At 43.8% G+C, this 24,117-nt stretch overlaps 1 protein-coding gene across 1 annotated transcript in view; it reads right to left on the bottom strand.

The window, feature by feature from the left end:
* LOC124712341 (probable G-protein coupled receptor Mth-like 4) overlaps positions 1-24,117 on the bottom strand; it is a 234,789-nt gene that overhangs the window by 44,385 nt on the left and 166,287 nt on the right. Inside the window, exon 7 of the mRNA XM_047242636.1 lies at positions 10,697-10,775. Within this exon, the coding sequence (XP_047098592.1) occupies positions 10,697-10,775 (79 nt within the window). The remainder of the gene's footprint in view (positions 1-10,696; positions 10,776-24,117) is intronic.

Here is a 24,117-nt window from a genome sequence, read left to right as displayed (position 1 = left end):
AGCCCTTCCCGGCACAAAATAACAATTCGGACGCGACCGAACCGCGGTATTGACCGTCTAGGCATGGTTGAACTACAGACAACACTAGCCGGGGGTGTGAGCCGTATATGACTGGAACTGATCGGCTGTCAGACCCCCTCTGTCTAATAGTCGCTGCTTATGTATGGGTGTTTACATCTTTGGGCGGGGTTAGTGACATCTCTGAACAGTCAAAGGAATTGTGTCTGTGATACAATATCCACAGTCAACGTCTATCTTGAGGAGTTCTGGGAACCGCGGTGATGCAAAATTTTTTTTGATGTGTGTATATCGTTGTACGACATATAGTTCAAGAGATATGACCCGATAAACACTGATATGCGTGAAAAACTGCCGCACTATGTATGAAGTTTTAATTTATTGCTTCTTTACTACTAACTCTATTCACAACATATCTCGCAGACAGTCAGCAGCGGTTGGTATCCGCAGTTCCTGTTCTGTGTCATCATCTCCACACATCAGTGATATATGGGTCGAAGACGATCCACACTGAGTCAAAACCTTTTCACCACCTACGTATAAAAGTGTGTTTTTATTACTAGTTCCCTAGGATCACTGCTGTTCCCAATATGTTTTCTAATATTATACTATTATAAGGAGCGTTCGAATGAAAAGGTACGAAATGTTTTAACTACCAAACCAGTTGAAATTTGCATATGCTACTTTGGGATAACATAGAGGGGCGATTATGTAGTGTCTGGCGTGGCTGTGTGCATGCGTCATATCCCCATAAAAAATTCAAAGCTGTGCCCTCAGCGGGCTAGGTGATGCTCACCATTTTTTTCGACGTTCGGGGTGCTACACTCATCGAATTCCTCGAACACGGTAAACCATTAAAAGTGGCGTATACTGTGAGACAATTCGTACCCTACCCTAGTCCATCAGGACTGAAGGGAGTGATTTTGCTTCGCGATATTCCCAAGGTTACACACAGTGTATTGGCCGAGTTCAAATGGGAGCAACTTGAGCATCCGCCCTACAGCCCGGAAGGCCGTCCGATGTGGCCGAGCGGTTCTAGGCGCTTCAGTCTGGAATCGCGCGAGCGCTACGGTCGCAGGTTCGAATCCTGCCTCGGGCATGGATGTGTGTGATGTCCTTAGGTTAGTTAGGTTTAAGTAGTTCTTCGCTAAAACCTACCCAAAAGAGAACAGCTTCAACTCGGACGACAAACTGAAGGACACAGTGGAGAACTGGCTCCTGCAACAGCCACTGGAATTGTCAGAACAGGGAATCCTTCGGCTCGTGAAACAATAGGATAATTGCGCTTAGACCTCTGGTGTTTACTTTTGAATAAAGACTTCAGTTATACCCTGAGTTTTGTTTCGTACTTTTTCTTTTGAACATCCTTCACTTATAAAACTAGTTCGACGTGGCCATGTTCTGCTTCCACGCATCTGCCGTGCCTGTGTTCCATACTTTCCCATACTTTGTGGAAAACTCTGGGTGTGCTCCACATTTTGTCAAATCTATTTTCGATACGCTCACTCAGAACATCGACGTTGGATGTGGGAGTTGAACACAGCAAGTATTTTAAATGTCCCAAAGGAAAAAATCCATTGGATTCAAATATCCAATGGATCGAACAGGTCATGCAATGGATCCCATCGACCAGTCCACCTGTTCGGTAGTTGTTTATGGAGATACTGGCGAACCACCCGTGTAAAATGAGGTGGAGCGCCATCGGGCTTAAACCATATCCGTTGGATAGCGTCTAGAGGCACTACGTCAAATACATGAAACAACTTATGACTGAGAAACTGTGGACAATTTTGACTAGTAAGACGTTTAGGTAAAGCCCGTTGAAATGATCATGAATGATTCCACCCGACACATTGAGGCTGAACCTTTATTACATCTGTCTAGTCGCACTTCAAGAGGATTTTCGTAAGCCCAGATGTGACTGTTATTGTAATTGAAGAATCCATCATGTGAAAAACCACCCTCACCAGTGAATAAGCTACATATTAAGAAATGGACAAACAACAGCACACTGGCTTATCTCGCGTTGACGTAAGATTATTCTTGGCTGAAAGTCTGCCTCATCTAATTCTTGCACCTGTTGAAGAGAATATTCCAGATTGTCATGTCATTAACGCCACCCCTTCTCGAAGTTAATGGAGCTTCATCCCCAGTACGAAGAACCCCGGTCTCTAAGTTGAGGCATTCGTAAACCGCGTGGTCTTCCACAATTAGCAATCCTCTTCTCAAAAGGGCCTGTCTCTCGCAGCCGTTGGTGGCGGCACACAAACGTTTTTGCACAGGGTAGCTGCCTCCCAGGGCAGCGTTCACCATAAAGTTGACGTTCCACGTCCGCATTCCGAATCGCTAAGCCGTACATGTAGTGTACATCCGTCATTTCAGAAAGTGAATACATCATTGTGATGTGTTGAGATGGAAGTTACTCTAAAACAGAACAAATGACATTCAGACAAAACAAAACAAATGCCATGACCAATCATAAGTAACAAAGTGAGTAAAAATGCACATTTGAGGTAAATAACACACCCGGGAGTTATTACAGGGAATTCCTTGCATACTTCCCTAGCGAAGGATTTTCGAACCATGTTCATGCGAACTTTTTGCAATGTTTTGTTGTCAAGAATATTCGAACACTCTGAAGATGCGATCATTAGACACGCCTAGAAACCATCATTTAACATGAGAATCGCTTCAGGCTATCAAATTATACATACAATAGCACCTGCGTCAGTACTCTGTAATGCGGGTCTTCTAATGACCCCTTGTCTCCAGTAAATAAGCATAACAAAAAGATCAAGGCTACGAACGATGTTTTCTCGCTCTCATTCCTTCTGCTCGTGAAACATGCTTGCGGCAGCCTTCGTGAAGTAATTTGACTTGCGTAGTACAATGACGTAATGTATGTAACAGTCCACGCCAGGTGACTGGAGTTCTTTCACTGGTGAGCTACTCTTGTACTTTCAATAGAATTCTCCCGCGGATATGTGACCCCGTTCTCATTTTGTTATACACACCAGCGTTTCGACCAATGCTGCATGTGGTCTTCATCAGTATGACGACGTGGTCACATACCCGGAAAAGTTTTACTGAAAATGAAAACAACCGCGGAATGTTACGCTCACATATTCCTTGCTTGTGGTCTCCGTGTAGAGTAGGGTTGTGGAGCATCTTGCACTATCTGATCAAAAGTATACGGACACGTGTCAGTGGACATTGATGTGGTGCCTGTTCATCCCTCGCCTTTATGACGGCTTGAACTCTGCTGGGAACACTTTCAATGAGGCGTCTTAACATGTGTGGAGGAATAGCTGCCCATGCTTGCTCAAGAGCCAAAACCAGAGAAGATGGTGACGTCTGTAAATAATTATCCTGCTGCAGCGTCCATTGCTTCCTTGCTTATCATCTGTCTCCAATGTTAGAACATCGATATCTTTAAGCTTTTGCTTTTCCTTCAGTCATGTACATAAATCATTACGATGAAATTTTGAACTCTCTTCCTAGATCTCTGTATCTTAACCTAAACAGCGCGAGCCTTAAGTTCTCTGACGACGGCAAAAAGAAAAAAAAAAATGAAACTCAAAGACATGAGATTTTACTGTTTACTCTAAAGAGATCCACTGGGAGCCGCACATTACTTATTACGAATTCTCAGTATTCACATTGCATCAGAGAAATCATATCTTCGAGTTCCCCTGAGTTTGTCAGTCACAGCCTTCTGAATCTCCTCACCCTAGTTGATCTGTGATTCTCAGGAGAAGAAATATTACGGAGGTGACAAATCTGATGAATGAGATGGATGGTGAAACGCTGAGATTTGCTTTATGTCGAGGAACTGTAGATTCATAGCTGGTAAATGAGGTGGGGCGTTATCATGCCACAGGTAAACAACACGAGAGGTACAGAGTCCAGAGGAAACTTGGAGAGTTCAAGAGAGCACGCGTTTTCATACATATTGATTGAATTCGTTATTACTGTTCTATCCTATAGCACAGCTTCACTGTAAACGACGCTACTGTTGTAAAAACTAGGTCAGCATCCTCTTCACTTTTGATTTTTGAAAGTGCTATTGCTCTAGGTCTTGGCATCTTCACTCACATTCTGATGTTTTGTTTCAGCACCTTGGCAAAAGTCTCACCAGTAGTACTAATATTACTGAAAAATCGTGATTTGATGCAATTGCTGTATGTCACATTACGAAAGCTACCAATTTTGGTCAAACAGTATATCATCCTCAGACATTAAAAATCATTAATCACAGGACATGCCCACTCATTATCATTTGTATGTCCACCCCTCGTAGCTGAGTGGTCAGCGCGACAGAATGTCAATCCTAAGGGCCCAGGTTCGATTCCCGGCTGGGTCGGAGATTTTCTTCGGTCAGGGACTGGGTGTTGTGTTGTCCTAATCACCATCATTTCATCCCCCTCGACGCGCAAGTCGCCGAAGTGGCGTCAAGTCGAAAGACTTGCACCCAACGAACGGTTTACCCGACGGGAGGCTCTAGTCACACGACATAAATCATTTGTATCTAGATACACATTAAGAGCATCAAAATTATAGAATGAAGGAAATTTATTGATGTATATATTCAACATTATGTTAACAGGGCGACGCACAAGGCCAGAATATACATAAAACATGAGGTACACAGTTTTTTTTTCCAGCGAAGTACTTTTTATGTCACGCATCGCTCTGTTTAACTATTTCCCGGCGGCCAAAAGTCTTTGAATTGTCAATGGTACTGAGTGTGAGTTTGAAATTTCAAAGTGTTCTCATCACTACAATAAAGAACTGAAGATTTCGTCTATAGAGTGATACAAGCAATACATCAAATAGTACACGATCTGTAGTATTTAATTTGTACATTAATTTCAATGGTCGTTGTATCCTCTGCAAGTGATGCTTGAATTAGTCCAGTATTTAAATTTGTAACCCAGTGGCTCTTCCTGTAAGAAATATTGTTTAAATTATACCAAAAAATATCAGATGATGTAGGTCTAAGAGAGTATGGCAGGCAAATTGAGAATAGCACGTCACGTAAGACCGCTGTTGTATCACCTTACGTGCAGATAAATTTTTGGTTGAATATTAATGAAAATGACGCAAACTGTGATTTATATATATATATATATATATATATATATATATATATATATATATATATATATATATAGTGAATTAATAAAACCGTTTTATTACAACGTTTAGAAGTCTACGGGGGAGGCAGGAATTGCCCAGCTTGTCGGAACTGTTGAATTCCTAATACCTAGTGGCTAACCCGGGACACGGTCCAAGCATCAAGTTGCCTATGTAGTGACTTCCAGGGACTTTTCAATATTTCATACAGTTATTGTGCGAATTTAAAATGCTGTCATAAACTGATCATTAAGAGCTACGATGTTATGTTAAAGTTTAAGAGAATAAGTATTACATTTAGAAGCCGTGTGTTTCTTGAGAAAGCGTGACACACACCGCGCAAATTACCCAGGCTTCACTCATCGAATAGTTGATAATGAGCATTTAGCGACTTACAACAAACTTTACACATTAGTTTCGACCTTTGTGACATTTTACTCGCTGACATCCGCCTGCATCCCCCCTCCCAAAAAAAAACCGATGACGGGGGGAAAGTTTATGGCGTATCAAATTTTCTATGATCATGCATTAAGACTGGCAGCACGACGTTTTGATTTATGATTCTTTAACACTACTTCTATTCGCAACACATTTTGCAGACGGTATTCGGTGAAGGTACCTACAAAATTATATCACTCTACGATATCGGGAAATATGAAGTTTTGTACATAGAATCGTAACACATAAATTGGAGTAAGCGCCACGCATACTAATAAGTGCCCACGATAACGAAACTGGCCACTATGTAGTGAGCGTCCACCCATTACATACAAGCAATCGTTGTCAAAAAGTAAGAATAACGCTGTTACTTTGCTTTTATAATTCCTATTCAGGACAACAATTGCCCTTTTAGAACAATTGAGTTTTGGTATGTCGGTCGCCGAATTATGTTCGTCCGACTGGTAACAGGGAAACTTTGTCTTCTGGGCAGTTGGACTACATCTTGCTGTGGTTATTAGTTTAGCTCCAATTAATGTGGTTTTCAGATTTTGGTTCTCCAAGTTACGGGGAGATGAGGTGAAACCGTTAATCATTTATCAAAGCAGTACTTAATTTGAAGATTTTTAATGTGTCTTATTTTGGATAAAGAAATACTCTACTGGGGAAAACATTGTGATCATCAGTTGAAAAAATGGTTCAAATGGCTCTAAGCGCTATGGGTCATCTGAGGTCATCAGTCCCCTAAACTTAGAACTATTTAAACCTAACTAATCTAAGGACATCACACACATCCATGCCCGAGGCAGGATTCGAGCCTGCGTCCGTAGCAGCAGCGCGGTACCGGACTGAAGCGCCTAGAACCGCTCGACCACACCGGCCGGCGATCATCAGTTATTCGCCAAATGAACTACCGCTCGAATGAATTTGGAAGTATGCTTAATTGCAAGGGAAAGTTGTCTTATCGGCATATGTGCCGATCGTTAATCCATAGGCAGCATCGCGTCCCGTGAGAACGGTGGCAGTTCTAGTATAAATATAAAAATTAGAACAAATCTGATACGGTTCTGAGCAAATTATTTTTCTACTTGCCCCAAAAAGTAGATTTAAAACTTTATCATCAAAGAAAATAAAACGACATAGGTTGCTTCCCTCTGAAACGCGTACAATGTGACCATAGTAGTTATTTAATTGAGTGGAGAATCTATCTCGGATCTGTGGCAGTGACATTTTTCTTTGCTGGATGTTACGTAATTTCTTAGCAGTTATTGATTATAGTTGTCCTTGAATAGTTATGGCAAGATCGTAAATAATAAATAATTTCGTTCATTCATTATTCACTACATGTATTTTATGTATGTGGTGTAGATCCACGCCTACAGATGTATCAGTCTGAGCCTTATATGACAACTAATTTAATTAGGGTGATATGGAAAACGTAATTACGCAGTAAGATATCTGTTGAAAATCACTCCATAAAAAAGTAATTTTTATGCAAGAAAATGTCATCTAGCAAATTACTAAATAACATTATCTAGCAGACACCCATGGATGTAAAAAAAGAAGAGAGTTGTCATTACGTCATAAACTGCAACCAAAAGTTTTGATCACTTCCCCATTGATACAAAATGCCTGTCAGACAGCAAAGTAAAATTTGAAACTAAACAGAAAACGTTTCTGTTTGACAACACCTCCTGTTGTGATGTGTAAATGGTGACGGGTCGGAATCGCTAACATCTGTCTGTCTTTAATTAAAAAACAAAAGGGCTAATAAATGATAAGCATGAGGCGTATTTAGAAAAAGAAATGATGTTAATATAAAATGACTCGTTCCACATCATTACGATTTATCGCGGAAATGATACCCTGATAAGCCAAAACATTATGACCACTGTTCACCGCGACGTTGGATGCCGCCTGGTCACTTTGTGGGCACGTGACACTGTAACAAAAGCATGTGAGCGGAGCACGCAAGGACGGAGTATCATCCAGCGAAGATATGGGCAGCAAATATCTATTTACGTGATTTTGACGAAGGACAAATTATTATTGCGCAGAGCCTGTGAACGGGTATCTCGAAAACGGCGGAGCTGGTCGAATGTTCACGTGTTACTGTCGTGAGCATCTACGGCAAGAGGTAGAACGACAGTAAAACTACCGCTAAGCACTAAATGGTTCGACGTCCACGACTCTTCAGAGAACGTGGCTTCGGAGGCTTGTCTGCTCTGTGAAGTAGGATAGATGCTGATCTGTGGCATCTCTACCGAAAGACCCCAATGCTGGTGCCGCGCACATCGTTCATTGTACATTGTTAAAATGGAGCTACGCAGCAGACCAACACTACGTGTTCACAGGTTGGCCCAATGACATCATCAGTTACGTTTGCAGTGGGCATGGGACCATTGGGACCCTACTGTCGATAAATGGAAACGTGTCACTGTGTAATCAGTGGTGTATTTCGTTCCGAAGACGGACAAACAAGCTATTAAGCAGGTGGTCATAATGTTTCGGCACGTCAGTGTACTTGGAACATGAAACTAACTGACTAATTACTTGGTATAGGCTTATATACTTTGAAAACTTCAAAATGAAATTCAAAAGTAAAATCAAGCAGATGATCAAAAGAGACATGCATTCCAATTGTGATTTTTTGGTTATTCCTGAAAAACTGAGAGTTAATGGCGAGAAATATTCCGGGAAAAGAAGCAAACAGACGACTGTTGGAAAGGTAGGCCTACATGTTACATAGGTTAGGCTATCGTTACTAAAAAAAATGACTTGAATACAAGTTAAAGTAAAACATTCATTTTACAGGGTCTTAAGTATTTGAAGCCAGTCCATTAATCACATTTACAGCATTGTATAATGCTGTAACATGTTTAAAAAATTATATCGTTTATTCAACCCGTAAATTGCTATTATTGACCACACACTAAATGACACATCATACGTCAGATTTCATAGTAAGGAGATCAAAAAGACACATCATACGTCAGATTTCAAAGTAAGAAGATGTGAAAACTACGGTGAGACTAATGTACGTACTATAACACAAGAGCTCTATTCTGCATGGAGGTACACCTCTATGTAGTTCTGTTTCTTTGACTTTTCATAATCATTCACTTTGTTGATATGCACAAAATACTATTATATGCCTCGCTTCTTTCCTCATAGCGCACGTTTATGGCATAGCGAAGAACACGTAGGTAAGTTTTTTGCAAACGTGAGCAAGAAAAATGTTGTACATATGAGTTGAAAGCCGAAAATGTGGCGAACAAGAAACATTGCCAGTAAGCAAACAAGCACTGGTTTCGGAGTTCCAGCTTCATTTGCTATCGACATAAATAAAGTACAAGTGGAATTAAATGCATTATTAAAGCATCCTTTTCACATCACATCCTTCTCTTCTCGCTTATTCGAAGTATGTCAACAAAACACAAGTTTCATTAACGAAGCCAAAAGCGTCGTATAAGCATTCATGAACAGAAAAACGTTCAAAATTGCTTTCCTTACACTATATTATTCATGTAAGCACTGTAATTTTTAGTATTTAAAACACCTGTTGCGTGCACACTAATGAAATTGTCTGCCAATGTTTTGGGCTATTTAAGATGGCGGCAGGCCCTGCCCACTCTTGGTTCAAACCAACGTACAGCTTAAGTCTATAGCGCCACCTCCCTTCTTTTCTTACCTCCATGCGGAAACCGGATTTTTACCTCCATAGCTACCTCCCACTGGGGTAATATCGATGGATTGTTGCCACATTTTTTGATTGGCAAAGAAAGGGTGAAAAGGGAAAAAAAATTCTTTCTTCATAGTTGACATATAGACCTAATATTAATTAATCAATATTGAAAGGTAAATTCTAACATAATACCGAGTAGGAGACATTTGTAGATGCTGAATATATTACTGGGTGAAATAAAAATGTTGATTTACTTAATTTTTATAAAGTACATATAAGGTGTTCAAACAAATTTCGGGCTTGCAGCCGGTCGTCGTTCAATACTTCGCACGACATTTCAACTGCGCACCTACCAGTCATCTTCAGGTGAGCCGTTCGCAGTCCGAAATTTGTTTGAACACTCAATTCGCAGGGAAAATTTTAAAATTTACATGTAAGGTATTCGAACACGCTTATAGTTACTTGAGATTGATAAAAGCGTAGCATTGTGCGGATAATGGTAGCAAAGCTTTTTTTTTTTTTTTCAGAGCGTCTCTAGAGCAATCTACTTTCGCTGTTGTTGAGTGTCTGTATTGCTCCCAAGGAGTAACAATAGCGCACGCCAATGCTGCACCACAAGCGGAACTCATAGATATACCGTCTGACTGTCTATAATATGCGTTCACAAACTGTACATATTTCTGTTTTACACATGGTTGAGTGGTAATGATTATGTCATGTAATTCAGCATGACTTATTGAAATTGGCTAACCCTCAAATGTAAAAGCTTAGAGCTAAGTGTTGCCACCTGTTTCTGGGTACGGGAACTATCAAAATTGACATTGGTCTCACCCCTAAGTGAGATTTAGGGGTGAGACCAATGTTAGTTTTGATAGAACCCAGCTTTATATTTGAGGGTTAGCCCGTTTTACCGCGCATGTCTTAATTTGTAAATAAGTTTGTGAAGTGAAATGTTACTATTTAAGACTGGCTGGGGTCATCATATGTTCAATTTTATCAACATGAGTAATGTAATTTCTAGTACGAAACATGGGTTTCAATTCTGTTTTCTTTTTTAATATTTAATCTGGTTCTCACAGCATCGACTAACATGGAACAGGGAAGAAGTAAATTACTGTGTGTATTGGAACGCCATCTATATGTCATTTACATAAGCCATAGAGCTGTTCATTTCTAACATAATACGTCTACATTATTAGTGGTTTCCAGCTGATCCTTGAAAGCTGCAGTCTGGTCTTTATATAAACGCTGAAACTCATAACTGTGAAGGAACTGGTTAACTTTCCTAACGTAACCACTTCTTTTCGTAGGGATGACATTGTTGCAAATTGTTTTCTTCTTACACCCTATGATCTATAATTTCTTGTACTTTGAATTTTTTCACTTAGATTTATATTGCTAGTGACTACCTAAACTCACCTCACTGCCAGTGCTATATCAATGCACATCACATTCAGCCAGAAGAATGCGGCCAGGTAAGAGAACTGCATGACGAATGCTGGAAAAAAGAGCAAAAAAACTTGCTTGGGTTATTATGCTCATTGTTGCACTATTTGTAGAAGTAATCAGAAATTTCTGTATCCTTTGATTTTTATTTTTATACACTCCTGGAAATGGAAAAAAAGAACACATTGACACCGGTGTGTCAGACCCACCATACTTGCTCCGGACACTGCGAGAGGGCTGTACAAGCAATGATCACACGCACGGCACAGCGGACACACCAGGAACCGCGGTGTTGGCCGTCGAATGGCGCTAGCTGCGCAGCATTTGTGCACCGCCGCCGTCAGTGTCAGCCAGTTTGCCGTGGCATACGGAGCTCCATCGCAGTCTTTAACGCTGGTAGCATGCCGCGACAGCGTGGACGTGAACCGTATGTGCAGTTGACGGACTTTGAGCGAGGGCGTATAGTGGGCATGCGGGAGGCCGGGTGGACCTACCGCCGAATTGCTCAACACGTGGGGCGTGAGGTCTCCACAGTACGTCGATGTTGTCGCCAGTGGTCGGCGGAAGGTGCACGTGCCCGTCGACCTGGGACCGGACCGCAGCGACGCACGGATGCACGCCAAGACCGTAGGATCCTACGCAGTGCCGTAGGGGACCGCACCACCACTTCCCAGCAAATTAGGGACACTGTTGCTCCTGGGGTATCGGCGAGGACCATTCGCAACCGTCTCCATGAAGCTGGGCTACGGTCCCGCACACCGTTAGGCCGTCTTCCGCACACGCCCCAACATCGTGCAGCCCGCCTCCAGTGGTGTCGCGACAGGCGTGAATGGAGGGACGAATGGAGACGTGTCGTCTTCAGCGATGAGAGTCGCTTCTGCCTTGGTGCCAATGATGGTCGTATGCGTGTTTGGCGCCGTGCAGGCGAGCGCCACAATCAGGACTGCATACGACCGAGGCACACAGGGCCAACACCCGGCATCATGGTGTGGGGAGCGATCTCCTACACTGGCCGTACACCACTGGTGATCGTCGAGGGGACACTGAATAGTGCACGGTACATCCAAACCGTCATCGAACCCATCGTTCTACCATTCCTAGACCGGCAAGGGAACTTGCTGTTCCAACAGGACAATGCACGTCCGCATGTATCCCGTGCCACCCAACGTGCTCTAGACGGTGTAAGTCAACTACCCTGGCCAGCAAGATCTCCGGATCTGTCCCCCACTGAGCATGTTTGGGACTGGATGAAGCGTCGTCTCACGCGGTCTGCACGTCCAGCACGAACGCTGGTCCAACTGAGGCGCCAGGTGGAAATGGCATGGCAAGCCGTTCCACAGGACTACATCCAGCATCTCAACGATCGTCTCCATGGGAGAATAGCAACCTGCATTGCTGCGAAAGGTGGATATACACTGTACTAGTGCCGACATTGTGCATGCTCTGTTGCCTGTGTCTATGTGCCTATGGTTCTGTCAGTGTGATCATGTGATGTATCTGACCCCAGGAATGTGTCAATAAAGTTTCCCCTTCCTGGGACAATGAATTCACGGTGTTCTTATTTCAATTTCCAGGAGTGTATGTTACACCGAGACTTGACTGATGGTGACTTTAATTTGAAACACACATTTCACCAAAGTAGTTAGAACAAAAGTTAGTCCTCTCAGCAAAGTTCTAAAGTATCTGACTGGAAATTTCTTTCCCTTCTCTCACTAAATACATTGCACGTGAAATATATTTTTTAAATGTGTTCGTTGTGTTACAGGACATTTTGTAATTACAGCTCTTATCTTTTTCCCGAATATACGAATTTCCTGTTCTAGTGTGTTTCAGAATGACATCGACAAAATTTGATGACAGTTCTTTTAGTCAGGAATATATCCATGCCAATCGTTTGTTTTGAGTTAACACATGTACGAGACACCTGCCAACTCAGGATTAGTCGTTTCTGCGTCTCAGCTGTCAGAGTGCCTCACCTGTTGTTATTTACAAGAGAGCACGAATATCTACGGAGCGAGCATAACATACTGCACACATCATCAACAACAGTCCGAAACTGGAACGTGACTTCCGTATAACGTTGTTTTCATTTTTCACTAGTACTGAAACTTTAATAGCGAGCTCTGATTTCCCTTATTTTATTATGATGGTCGTTCCTCCCTATGTAAGTCGACGAAAGCAAAATATTTTCGCACACGGAGGAGAAAGTTTGTGACAGAAATTTTGTAAGAAGTTTGCGGAACAACGAAAAACGCCTTTATTTTAATGGTGTCCATCCCAAATTCTGCATCATGTTCGTGACACTTTCTCCCCTATTTCACAATAACACAAAACGTGCTGCTCTTCGTTGAACTTTCTCGATGTACTCTGTTAATCCTAGGTGCTAAGGATCCGAGACCGCGCAGCAGTACTCCAAAAGAGGACGGACAAGCGTAGTGTAGGCAGTCTCTTTAATAGATTTGTTACATTTTCTAAGTATTCTGCCAATAAGACGCTGTCTTTGGTTTGCCTTCCCCACAATATTTTCTATGTGTTCTTTCCAATTTACATTGTAACTGTTTAGTTGAATTTAAGGCATTTAGATTAGACTGGGTTATCGTGGAACCGAAGTTTAACGGACTCCTTTTAGCACTCGTGTGGACGACCTCACACTTTTCATTATTTAGGGTCAATTACCAATTTCCACACCATTCAGATATCTTTTCGAAATCGTTTTCCAATTTGTTTTGAGCTTCTGATGAGCATACTAGACGAGAAACGACACTATCATCTGCAAACAAACTACACTACTGGCCATTAAAATTACTACACCACGAAGATGACGTGCTACAGACACGAAATTTAACCGACAGGAAGAAGATGCTGTGATATGCAAATTATTAGCTTTTCAGAGCATTCACACAAGTTTGGCGCCTGTGGCGACACCTACAACGTGCTGACATGAGGAAAGTTTCCAAACGATTTCTCATACACAAACAGCAGTTGACCGGCGTTGCCTGGTGAAACGTTGTTGTGATGCCTCGTGTAAGGAGGAGAAATGCGTACCATTACGTTTCCGACTTGTAGCCTATCGCGATTGCGGTTTATCGTATCGCGACATTGCTGCTCGCGTTGGTCGAGATCCAATGACTGTTAGCAGAATATGGAATCGGTGGGTTCAGGAGGGTAATACGGAACGCCGTGCTGGATCCCAACGGACTCGTATCACTAGCAGTCGAGATGACAGGCATCTTATCCGCATCGCTGCAACGGATCGTGCAGCCACCTCTCGATTCCTGAGTCAACAGATGGGGACGTTTGCAAGACAACAACCAGCTGCACAAACAGTTCGACGACGTTTGCAGCAGCATGGACTATCAGCTCGGAGACCATGGCTGCGGTTACCCTCGACGCTGCATCACAGACAGGAGCGCCTGCGATGGTGTACTCAACGACGCACCTGAGTGCACGAATGGCAAAACGTCATTTTTTCGGATGAATCCAGGTTCTGTTTACAGCATCATGATGGTCGCATCCGTGTTTGGCGACATCGCGGTGAACGCACATTGTAAGCGTGTATTCGTCATCGCCATACTGGCGCATCACCCGGGGTGATGGTATGGGGTGCCATTGGTTACACGTCTCGGTCACCTCTTGTTCGCACTGGCGGCACTTTGTACAGTGGACGTTACATTTCAAATGTGTTACGACCCGTAGCTCTACCCCTCATTCGATCCCTGCGAAACCCTACACTAGAGCAGGATAATGCACGACCGCATGTTGCAGGTCCTGTACGGGCCTTTCTGGATACAGAAAATGTTCGACTGGTGCCCTGGCCAGCACATTCTCCATATCTCTCACAAATTGAAAATGTCTGATCAATGGTGGCCGAGCAATTGGCTCGTCACAATACGCCAGTCACTACTCTTGATCAACAGTGGTATCGTGCTGAAGCTGCACGCCATCGAAGCTCTGTTTGACTCAATGGCCAGGCGTATCAAGGCCGTTATTACGGCCAGAGGTGGTTGTTCTGGGTATTGATTTCTCAGGATCTATGCACCGAAATTGCGTGAAAATGTAATCACATGTCAGTTCTAGTATAATATATTTGTCCAATGAATACCCGTTTATCATCTGCATTTCTTCTTGTTGTAGCAATTTTAATGGACAGTAGCGTAAGGTGGCCGCTCAGATTGTCTCCTAGATCGTTTAAATATATATGGAGTAGCGGAGGACCTATAACATTACCTTGGGGAACGCCAGCAATCACTTTTGTTTTATTCTATGACTTTCCATCAGTTACTACGAACTGTGACGTCTCCGACAGGGAATCACGAATCCAGTCACATAACTGAGACGATACTCCACAAGCACGCAATTTCAGTACAAGCCGCTTGTGTGGTACGGTGTCACAAGCCTTTTGGAAATCTAGAACGACGCAATCAATCTGAAATCCCTTGTTAATAGCACTCAACATTTCGTGTGTATACAGAACCTTTGGACTCGGTCCGCCTGTCATCCTTTATCGCCTTACTGGGTTTTCTGGGTTCCGAATGGGTGTCTAGTTTTAATTTGTTTTTCCAGCGTATACATGTGCAAAAAAAAAAAAATCCGTATGAGGATGCAGCTCAGCGGTGGGAAGTGGGAGGCATCGTGACCAGTCCTCGGGATTCGACCCCTGCCCATCTTGTCTCCTACAGGCTGTGGCTGAGTGTGACCCTAAAAAACAAAAAATAAAAAAAGAAGTTAAAAGGATTAGTGCTTCATTTATTTCACACAATTTGGATATTGTAATTAGCTTGTTACTTTAAAAGAAAAGGAGGGTAGCGATGTTGACTAATAATCTAAACGTCCTTAGTCCTAGATCTGAACCACGCCACTGCTTATATTTTTAACAAAAATTATTAGCAGTGGCAGTCGAAGACTTCCGGCATAAGAAGTCACACTTGTTCTGCCAAAGGCCTTCTCAAAGAGAGCAGAGGACGGCCAGAAGTTCAGAGCACTCTCTTGCCCTTGGGATGGGAAACTGCCCCTTGGAGGTCGAAGAATCAGCAATGATCGACGGCATGAGGATGTGGAAGGCAATTGGAACCACTGCATTAAAGACACACAATGTGTGTCCACGGAACATGTGTCCTGTAACTGAGAAATTGTCATGCTGATCTCTAAATTGACAAAAGATTGCCGCGCGGGATTAGCCGAGCGGTGTAAGGCGCTGCAGTCATAGACCGTGCGGCTGGTCCTGGCGGAGGTTCGAGTCCTCCCTCCGGCATGGGAGTGTGTGTTTGTCCTTAGGATAATTTAGGCTAAGTAGCGTGTAAGCTTAGGGACTGATGACCTTAGCAGTTAAGTCCCACAAGATTTCACACACATTTGAACATTTTGACAAAAGATTCCGGACTACTCTCATTCGGATTCCAGGAGGAGACTGCAAAGTGAGAGGTAACCATGCTAAAAAAGATTGAATAACCAACGAAAGGGTAACATTCTACGAATCGGGGAGTGGAATGTCAATAGTAGGTCACCAGAAAATCTGAAAAGGGAAATGTTAAGGCTCAATCTAGATACAGTGGGAGATACTGAAGTGAAATTTAAACAAGTCAAGTATTTTTGGTCAGGTGATTATAGGATAGTATAAACAGCAGCAGAAAATAATATAACAATAGTAGGTTTTCCTTATGAACAGGAAGGTACAGCGGAGAGTGAGTTATAGCAAACCAACAGCAACAATAATAGTTTGGGCATATATGCGGATGTCACAAGCAAAAGACGAAGAGACAGAGAAAGTAAATGAGTATATTGAAAGGGTAATTTAGTCTTTAAAGATAAATGAAAACCAAATATTCATGTTGAAATTGTAAACGGAAAATATGGGCTTGGCAGTAGGAAGGAGAAAGACTAACTAGGTTCTGGAATAAACATCACCTAGTGATAGTGAATACTCTGTTCAAGAATCACAAGAGGACAGTAGTACAGTAAGAGCGGCTTAAGGACAATTTTGATATCAAATTGATATGCAAATTAATTAAACTGATCAATTAAATACCCCCACCCCCATCCAGGCTCACCACCACCCCCCACTCCCAGATGATGTCATGTGTTTTCTTCTCCCTTCACGTGGGTTCCTGCCAAGGCCCCTAGCCACTTCCCATACCTTCCCCTCACCCATCTACCTACGAGGCCGTTCGGATCCAGCACGGCGTTCCGTATTACCCTCCTGAACCCACCGATTCCATATTCTGCTAACAGTCATTGGATCTCGACCAACAAGAGCAGCAATATCCCGATACGATAAACCGCAATCGCGATAGGCTACAATCCGACCTTTATCAAAGTCGGAACGTGATGGTACGCATTCCTCCTCCTTACACGAGGCATCACAACAACGTTTCACCAGGCAATGCCCGTCAACTGCTGTTTGTGTATGAGAAATCGGTTGGAAACTTTCCTCATGTTAGCACGTTAGGCGTCGTCACCGGCGCCAGCCTAGTGTGAACACTCTGAAAAGCTAATAATTTGCATATCACAGCATCTTCTTCCTGTCGGTTAAATTTCGTGTCTGTAGCACGTCATCTTCGTGGTATAGCAGTTTTAATGGCCAGTAGTGTAATTAATTGCGTAATTAGGACCGATATTTACTTCAGTTTCCCAATCAAAATAAATAAAGTATACTAACCTAACCCGCCTCTTCTGCATCTGGATAGTTTCCACGTGTTCGGAGGGGAGGGGGTGGGGGGAGGCGTGTACTTGGGCTGTTCAGAAGGACCAGGGTTGGAGCCCTGGAAAGGGCACCACTATTTTTAATTTCCTTCCAATTCCCAGGTGGTGGGTGGATGGGACATCAGCACAGCCCTGGGACAAAGACATTCCCAACAGAATTCGAAATTCCTCTCAAAATTCGCAATTTCCCAATATGGTAGGTGGGCGATGGGGAGGGGTGGGGAGGGGATTCACGTGCAAGCAGAAGAAAATACAGGACGTCATCTAAGGGTGGGATGGGGTCGGCGTGGGTAGGGGTACAGGTGGAGGTGGGGGCTATTAATTGATCAATTTAATTAATCTGCATACCAATTTGATACTAATTTAATATCAAAATTGTGCTCATGCCACTCATCCTGCTCCTGAGGAGGAGGTATACTTGGAAAAGGCGGTGAGATACAGGAAGTTTGAGTTAGATTACTTCATGGTCAGACAGAGATTACGAAATCAGATATTGAATTGTAAGGCATACCAAGGAGCAGACGTAGACTCACATCACAACTGAGTAATGGTGAAGAATAAGCTGAAGTTTAAGAGACTAGCCAGAAAGAATCAGTGCAGAAAGAAGTGGGATACAGAAGTACTAAGCAATGTAAAGATACGCTTGAAATTCCCTGGGGCAATAGATACGGCGTTGATGAATAACTCAGCAGGCAGTTCAAATGAAGGGGAACTGACATCTCCCAAAAGGGCAATCACAGAAGTTGGAAAGACAAACGTAGCTGCAAGGGAGGTAGCTGTCAAGAAACCATGGTTAAGAAATACTTTAGGAGATCGACGAAAGAAGGAAGTACAAAGAAATTCAGCACTACAGAAAGACAAGTACCTTACGAACGAAATAAATGAGAAGCTAAGGCGGAAACGGCTGCACGAATAATGTGAAGAAATCGAAAAAGAAATTGTCGGAAGGACTGACTCAGCATAGAGAAAAATCAAAACAACCTGCGGTGAAATTAAAGTAAGGACACTAACATCAAAGACTGCAATGGGAATTCTACTAAATAGCAGACAGATTGAAAGAGTACATTGAAGGCCTCTATGAGGGGGAGGACTTGTTTGATGACATGATAGAAGAAGAAACAGGAATCAACATAAGAGATAGGGGTCCAGAAGTAAAATAAGAATTTTAAAACCTTTGGACGAATTAAGACCACATAACGCAGAAGAAATAGATAACTTCCATCAGAATATACGGAAACGGCCTTGCCACAGTGGATACACTGGTTCCCGTGAGATCACCAAAGTTAAGCGCTGTTGGGCGCGGCCGGCACTTGGGTGGGTGACCATCCAGGCCGCCATGCGCTGCTGCCATTTTTCGGGGTGCACTCAGCTTCGTGATGCCAATTGAGGAGCTACTCGACAGAACAGTAGCGGCTCCGGTCCAAGAAAACCATCATAACGACTGGGAGAGTGGTGTGTTGACCACACGCCCCTCGTATCTGCCTCTGAGGATGACATGGCGGTCGGATGGTCCCGATGGGCCACTTGTGGCCTGAAGACGGAGTGCTTACCATCAGAATTTCTAAAATCATTGGTGTAAGTTGCAACAAAACGACTATGCACGTTACTGTGTAAAATGTATGAGACTGGCGATATACCACCACACTTTCGGCGAAACATCATTCACACAAAGATGTAAGAGCCGGCAAGTGCGAGAATTATCGCACAATCATCTTAAAAGCTCATGCAACCAAATTACTGACAAGAACAACAAACAAAAGAACAAAAAAGAGAACGGTGGATCTGTCAGATGACGATCAGTTTGGCTTTGGGAGACGTAAAGCCGCTAGAAAGGCAGCTCTGACGTTGCCGTTGGTAACACTGCTTAACAAAAAAATTTTTAATGTTTCCTGCACTTCATGAGGCAATTCCTATTAATTTCGGGCCAAGAAAAACGAATATGGCAATGAAAAATTTGCCTTAATTCTAGTTTCCGCGATACACACTAGGTGGAAGTATTTCATATTAACAGATTGGGAGAAAAAGATATATTTAAATTAAATATGCTAACAACACTGAAAGTCTATTTGAATTTTTTAAAATGGTAGTTACATTTTAAGAGTTCTACATTGCTGGAAGAAAACCTCGTAAATGGTTAGGTCTGAAGAGAATCATGTGGTGGCTGCATGAGATCGTCGTCTTTTAGTTTGCCTCTTGTAACGAAGTTCCGGAGCATCCCTACAGTAATCTGCAAGCATTGATTCAATGGTCCTGATATCTTTGTTCCATAACAGATATGTCCTGATGGAGTCTTTCCCTATGTTGATCACTGACAGCTCCACAACTAGGAGGGAAAAAGTCTAGGTGGGAGTGGAGAAAATGGATTTTAAGGGGGATGTGGAATCCAAGGTTATCGTATTTTTGCAGGAGCACTGTCACGAACTGAGTGTAGTTTTCATCGCTATTGTTGCCTAAAAAGCTACGAACAGCTCCCTTGAAGGCTTCCCAAGCTTACTTTCCTTCCCCCTCCAAAACTTGGTGAAATACAGGATCCCTCACATGTTCTCGAATTTGTGTCCCGATAAAAATATCTTCCTTAACTTGCATCACTTAATTTAGAAAATTTCTCTCTTATGTACTTAAGGGCCATCCTTCTTGGTTCATACCTTTGCCAAAATTTTTCATCAAACCCAGCCTGATATGCAGGGGTTGAATAAGAATACCTTTTGGGCCCACGAAAGACTCGGGAACGACATTTTCCTTGTTAGGGTTAAGGTTTCTTGCAGGCCAGTCTGCTTTAACATAATGCAATTTCCTATCCCTACTCTCCCACATATACTATATGATCGAAAGTATCCGGACTCCTGGCTGAAAATAACTTAAAGTTCGTGGCGCCCTCCATCGGTAATGCTGGAATTCAATACGGTGTTGACCCACCCTTAGCCTTGATAACAGCTTCCACTCTGGCAGGCATACATTCAGTCAGCTGCTGGAAGGTTTCTTGAGGAAGGCAGCCCATTCTTCACGGAGTGCTGCACTGAGGAGAAGTATTGATGTCGATCGGTGAGCCATGGCACGAAATCGGCGTCCCAAAACATCCGAAAGGTGTTCTATAGGATTCAGGCCAGGACTCTATGCAGGACAGTCCATTATATGGATGTTATTGTCATGTAACCACTACGCCAAAGGCCGTGCATTATGAACAGGTGCTCGATCGTGTTCAAAGATGCAATCGCCATCCCCGAATTGCTCTTCAACAGTGCGAAGCATGAAAGTGCTTAAAACATCAATGTAGGTCTGTGCTGTGATAGTGCCACGCAAAACAACAAGGGGTGCAAGCTCTCTCCATGAAAAACATGACCACACCCCAACACCACCGCCTTCGAATTTTACTGTTGGCACTACACACGCTGGCAGATGACGTTCAGCGGGAATTCGCCACACCCACACCCTGCCATCGGATTGCTACATTGTGTGCAGTGATTCGTCACTCCACACAACGCTTTTCCATTATTCATTCGTCCAATGTTTACGCTCCTTATACCAAGCGAGGCGTGGTTTGGCATTCACCGGCGTGATGTGTGGCTTATGGGCAACCGCTCGGCCGTGAATCCAAGTTTATTCACCTTCCACATAACTGTCATAGTACTTGCAGTGGATCCTGAGGCAGTTTCTAATTCCTGTGTGATGGCCTGGATAGATGTCTGCCTGTTGCACATTAGGACCCTCTTCAACTGTCGGCAGTCTCTGTCAGTCAACACAACGCTTTTGTGCTGTACGTGTCCCTTTACGTTTCCACTTCACTGTCACATCGGAAACAGTGGACGAAGGGATGTTTAGGAGTGTGGAAATCTCGAGTACGAACGTATGACACAAGTGATACTCAATCACCTGACCACTTTCCAAGTCCATGAGTTCCGCGGAGCGCCCCATTCTGCTCTCTCACGATGTCTAATGACTACTGAGGTCGCTGATATGAAGTACCTGGCAGGAGGTGGCAGCACAATGCACCGAATATGAAAAACGTATGTTTTTGGGGGTGTCCGGATACTTTTGATCACATAGTCTATATAAGAATCAGCGTATTTTGTGTACGCCAGTTGCTTTCCTAAGAGTAGGCAATGACTTTTGGATCACCACAAATTTTCCATTTGTGTTCATGATATTTGATTTAGTCCAAGAGTTCTTCCATATTTGCGTATGTCTCCTTCATGTCAACTGCATTACCAACAGGGACAGAAGGAAGACGGTTGCCATTATGAAGTATCACAGCTTTCAAACTAAGCTTGGAGGAGTCTGTGAATAGCCTCCATTCAGTTGGATCATAGTACAAATTCCAAATTTTAAAAATGGTTCAAATGGCTCTGAGCACTATGGGACTTAACATCTGAGATCATCAGTCCCCTAGAACTTAGAACTACTTAAACCTAACTAACCTAAGGACATCACACACATCCATGTCCGAGGCAGCCTGAAGGGCCTAGAACCGCTCGGCCACAGTGGGCGGTAAAGATTTTAACAAGCCATTAATGTCACACTCAACAACAAGATTGTTGTTCTTCTCCAAAAAGGGAAGCAGTTCCATGTGACGTTTTCTGTACTGTGTGTCAGTGACATCTATTTCTAAAAGATTTCATTGCTGTAGTCGACTCCTAAGGATTTTCTGCATTTTCCTCTGACAGATCAATGTCTCTAATGATCTTGACTCAGTCTGTGCGGTTTATCATCTTTTCCCTCGAAATTAGGGTCATGGGACGCGGAGGCTTGTTTGGTTCTTCTTTTTATTTTTATTTCACACTGTCTTCATTTTCTACTTCAAACACACAATTTTCGGGTGGAGTAGGAACTGGTAAACCTATCTAAATACGGAATGGGTCGATTATCAGATCGAAGATTCTGGTACTGAACTGTTCTTTTTTTCTTCATAGAAAATCCTGCCTTTATAGGTGGAGCCAAGCACAAATAGCAGTCATCTGTACGGTTTGTAGGCTCCCGCTAAACCATAGACACAGCAAAAGCCATAGATCATTTCTTATTTTTCAGGCATTCTCGCAGTGTAACTGGACATGCGTTGCAAAATATACACTCCTGGAAATTGAAATAAGAACACCGTGAATTCATTGTCCCAGGAAGGGGAAACTTTATTGACACATTCCTGGGGTCAGATACATCACATGATCACACTGACAGAACCACAGGCACATAGACACAGGCAACAGAGCATGCACAATGTCGGCACTAGTACAGTGTATATCCACCTTTCGCAGCAATGCAGGCTGCTATTCTCACATGGAGACGATCGTAGACATGCTGGATGTAGTCCTGTGGAACGGCTTGCCATGCCATTTCCACCTGGCGCCTCAGTTGGACCAGCGTTCGTGCTGGACGTGCAGACCGCGTGAGACGACGCTTCATCCAGTCCCAAACATGCTCAATGGGGGACAGATCCGGAGATCTTGCTGGCCAGGGTAGTTGACTTACACCTTCTAGAGCACGTTGGGTGGCACAGGATACATGCGGACGTGCATTGTCCTGTTGGAACAGCAAGTTCCCTTGCCGGTCTAGGAATGGTAGAACGATGGGTTCGATAACGGTTTGGATGTACCGTGCACTATTCAGTGTCCCCTCGACGATCACCAGTGGTGTAAAGCCAGTGTAGGAGATTGCTCCCCACACCATGATGCCGGGTGTTGGCCCTGTGTGCCTCGGCCGTATGCAGTCCTGATTGTGGCGCTCACCTGCACGGCGCCAAACACGCATACGACCATCATTGGCACCAAGGCAGAAGCGATTCTCATGGCTGAAGACGACACGTCTCCATTCGTCCCTCCATTCACGCCTGTCGCGACACCACTGGAGACGGGCTGCACGATGTTGGGGCGTGAGCGGAAGACGGCCTAACGGTGTGCGGGACCGTAGCCCAGCTTCATGGAGACGGTTGCGAATGGTCCTCGCCGATACCCCAGGAGCAACAGTGTCCCTAATTTGCTGGGAAGTGGTGGTGCGGTCCCCTACGGCACTGCGTAGGATCCTGCGGTCTTGGCGTGCATCCGTGCGTCGCTGCGGTCCGGTCCCAGGTCGACGGGCACGTGCACCTTCCGCCGACCACTGGCGACAACATCGATGTACTGTGGAGACCTCACGCCCCACGTGTTGAGCAATTCGGCGGTAGGTCCACCCGGCCTCCCGCATGCCCACTATACGCCCTCGCTCAAAGTCCGTCAACTGCACATACGGTTCACGTCCACGCTGTCGCGGCATACTACCAGCGTTAAAGACTGCGATGGAGCTCCGTATGCCACGGCAAACTGGCTGACACTGACGGCGGCGGTGCACAAATGCTGCGCAGCTAGCGCCATTCGACGGCCAACACCGCGATTCCTGGTGTGTCCGCTGTGCCGTGCGTGTGATCATTGCTTGTACAGCCCTCTCGCAGTGTCCGGAGCAAGTATGGTGGGTCTGACACACCGGTGTCAATGTGTTCTTTTTTCCATTTCCAGGAGTGTATGTTGAGCCCAAGATTTATCCTGGTCCCCTACTTTCATACCGAAATATTGCGAATAGGCAGTCTTCACAAGAGGCGTCGGGTTGTCTTACTGTGAGGAAAATGTTATTTCACCAAAAATTTATCAAAAATTATTCCCCTTGTTTACACATTTTCGTAGCATTTTTACGAATTTTATACCACAAAAACATTCTCAAACCAGAAATTCTGC

Source organism: Schistocerca piceifrons, chromosome 8 (assembly GCF_021461385.2).
Source record: "Schistocerca piceifrons isolate TAMUIC-IGC-003096 chromosome 8, iqSchPice1.1, whole genome shotgun sequence".
Classification (NCBI taxonomy): Eukaryota; Metazoa; Arthropoda; class Insecta; order Orthoptera; family Acrididae; genus Schistocerca; species Schistocerca piceifrons.
The sequence above is the reverse complement of the archived record's forward strand: the minus strand, read 5'-3'. Positions and strand labels throughout refer to the sequence as shown.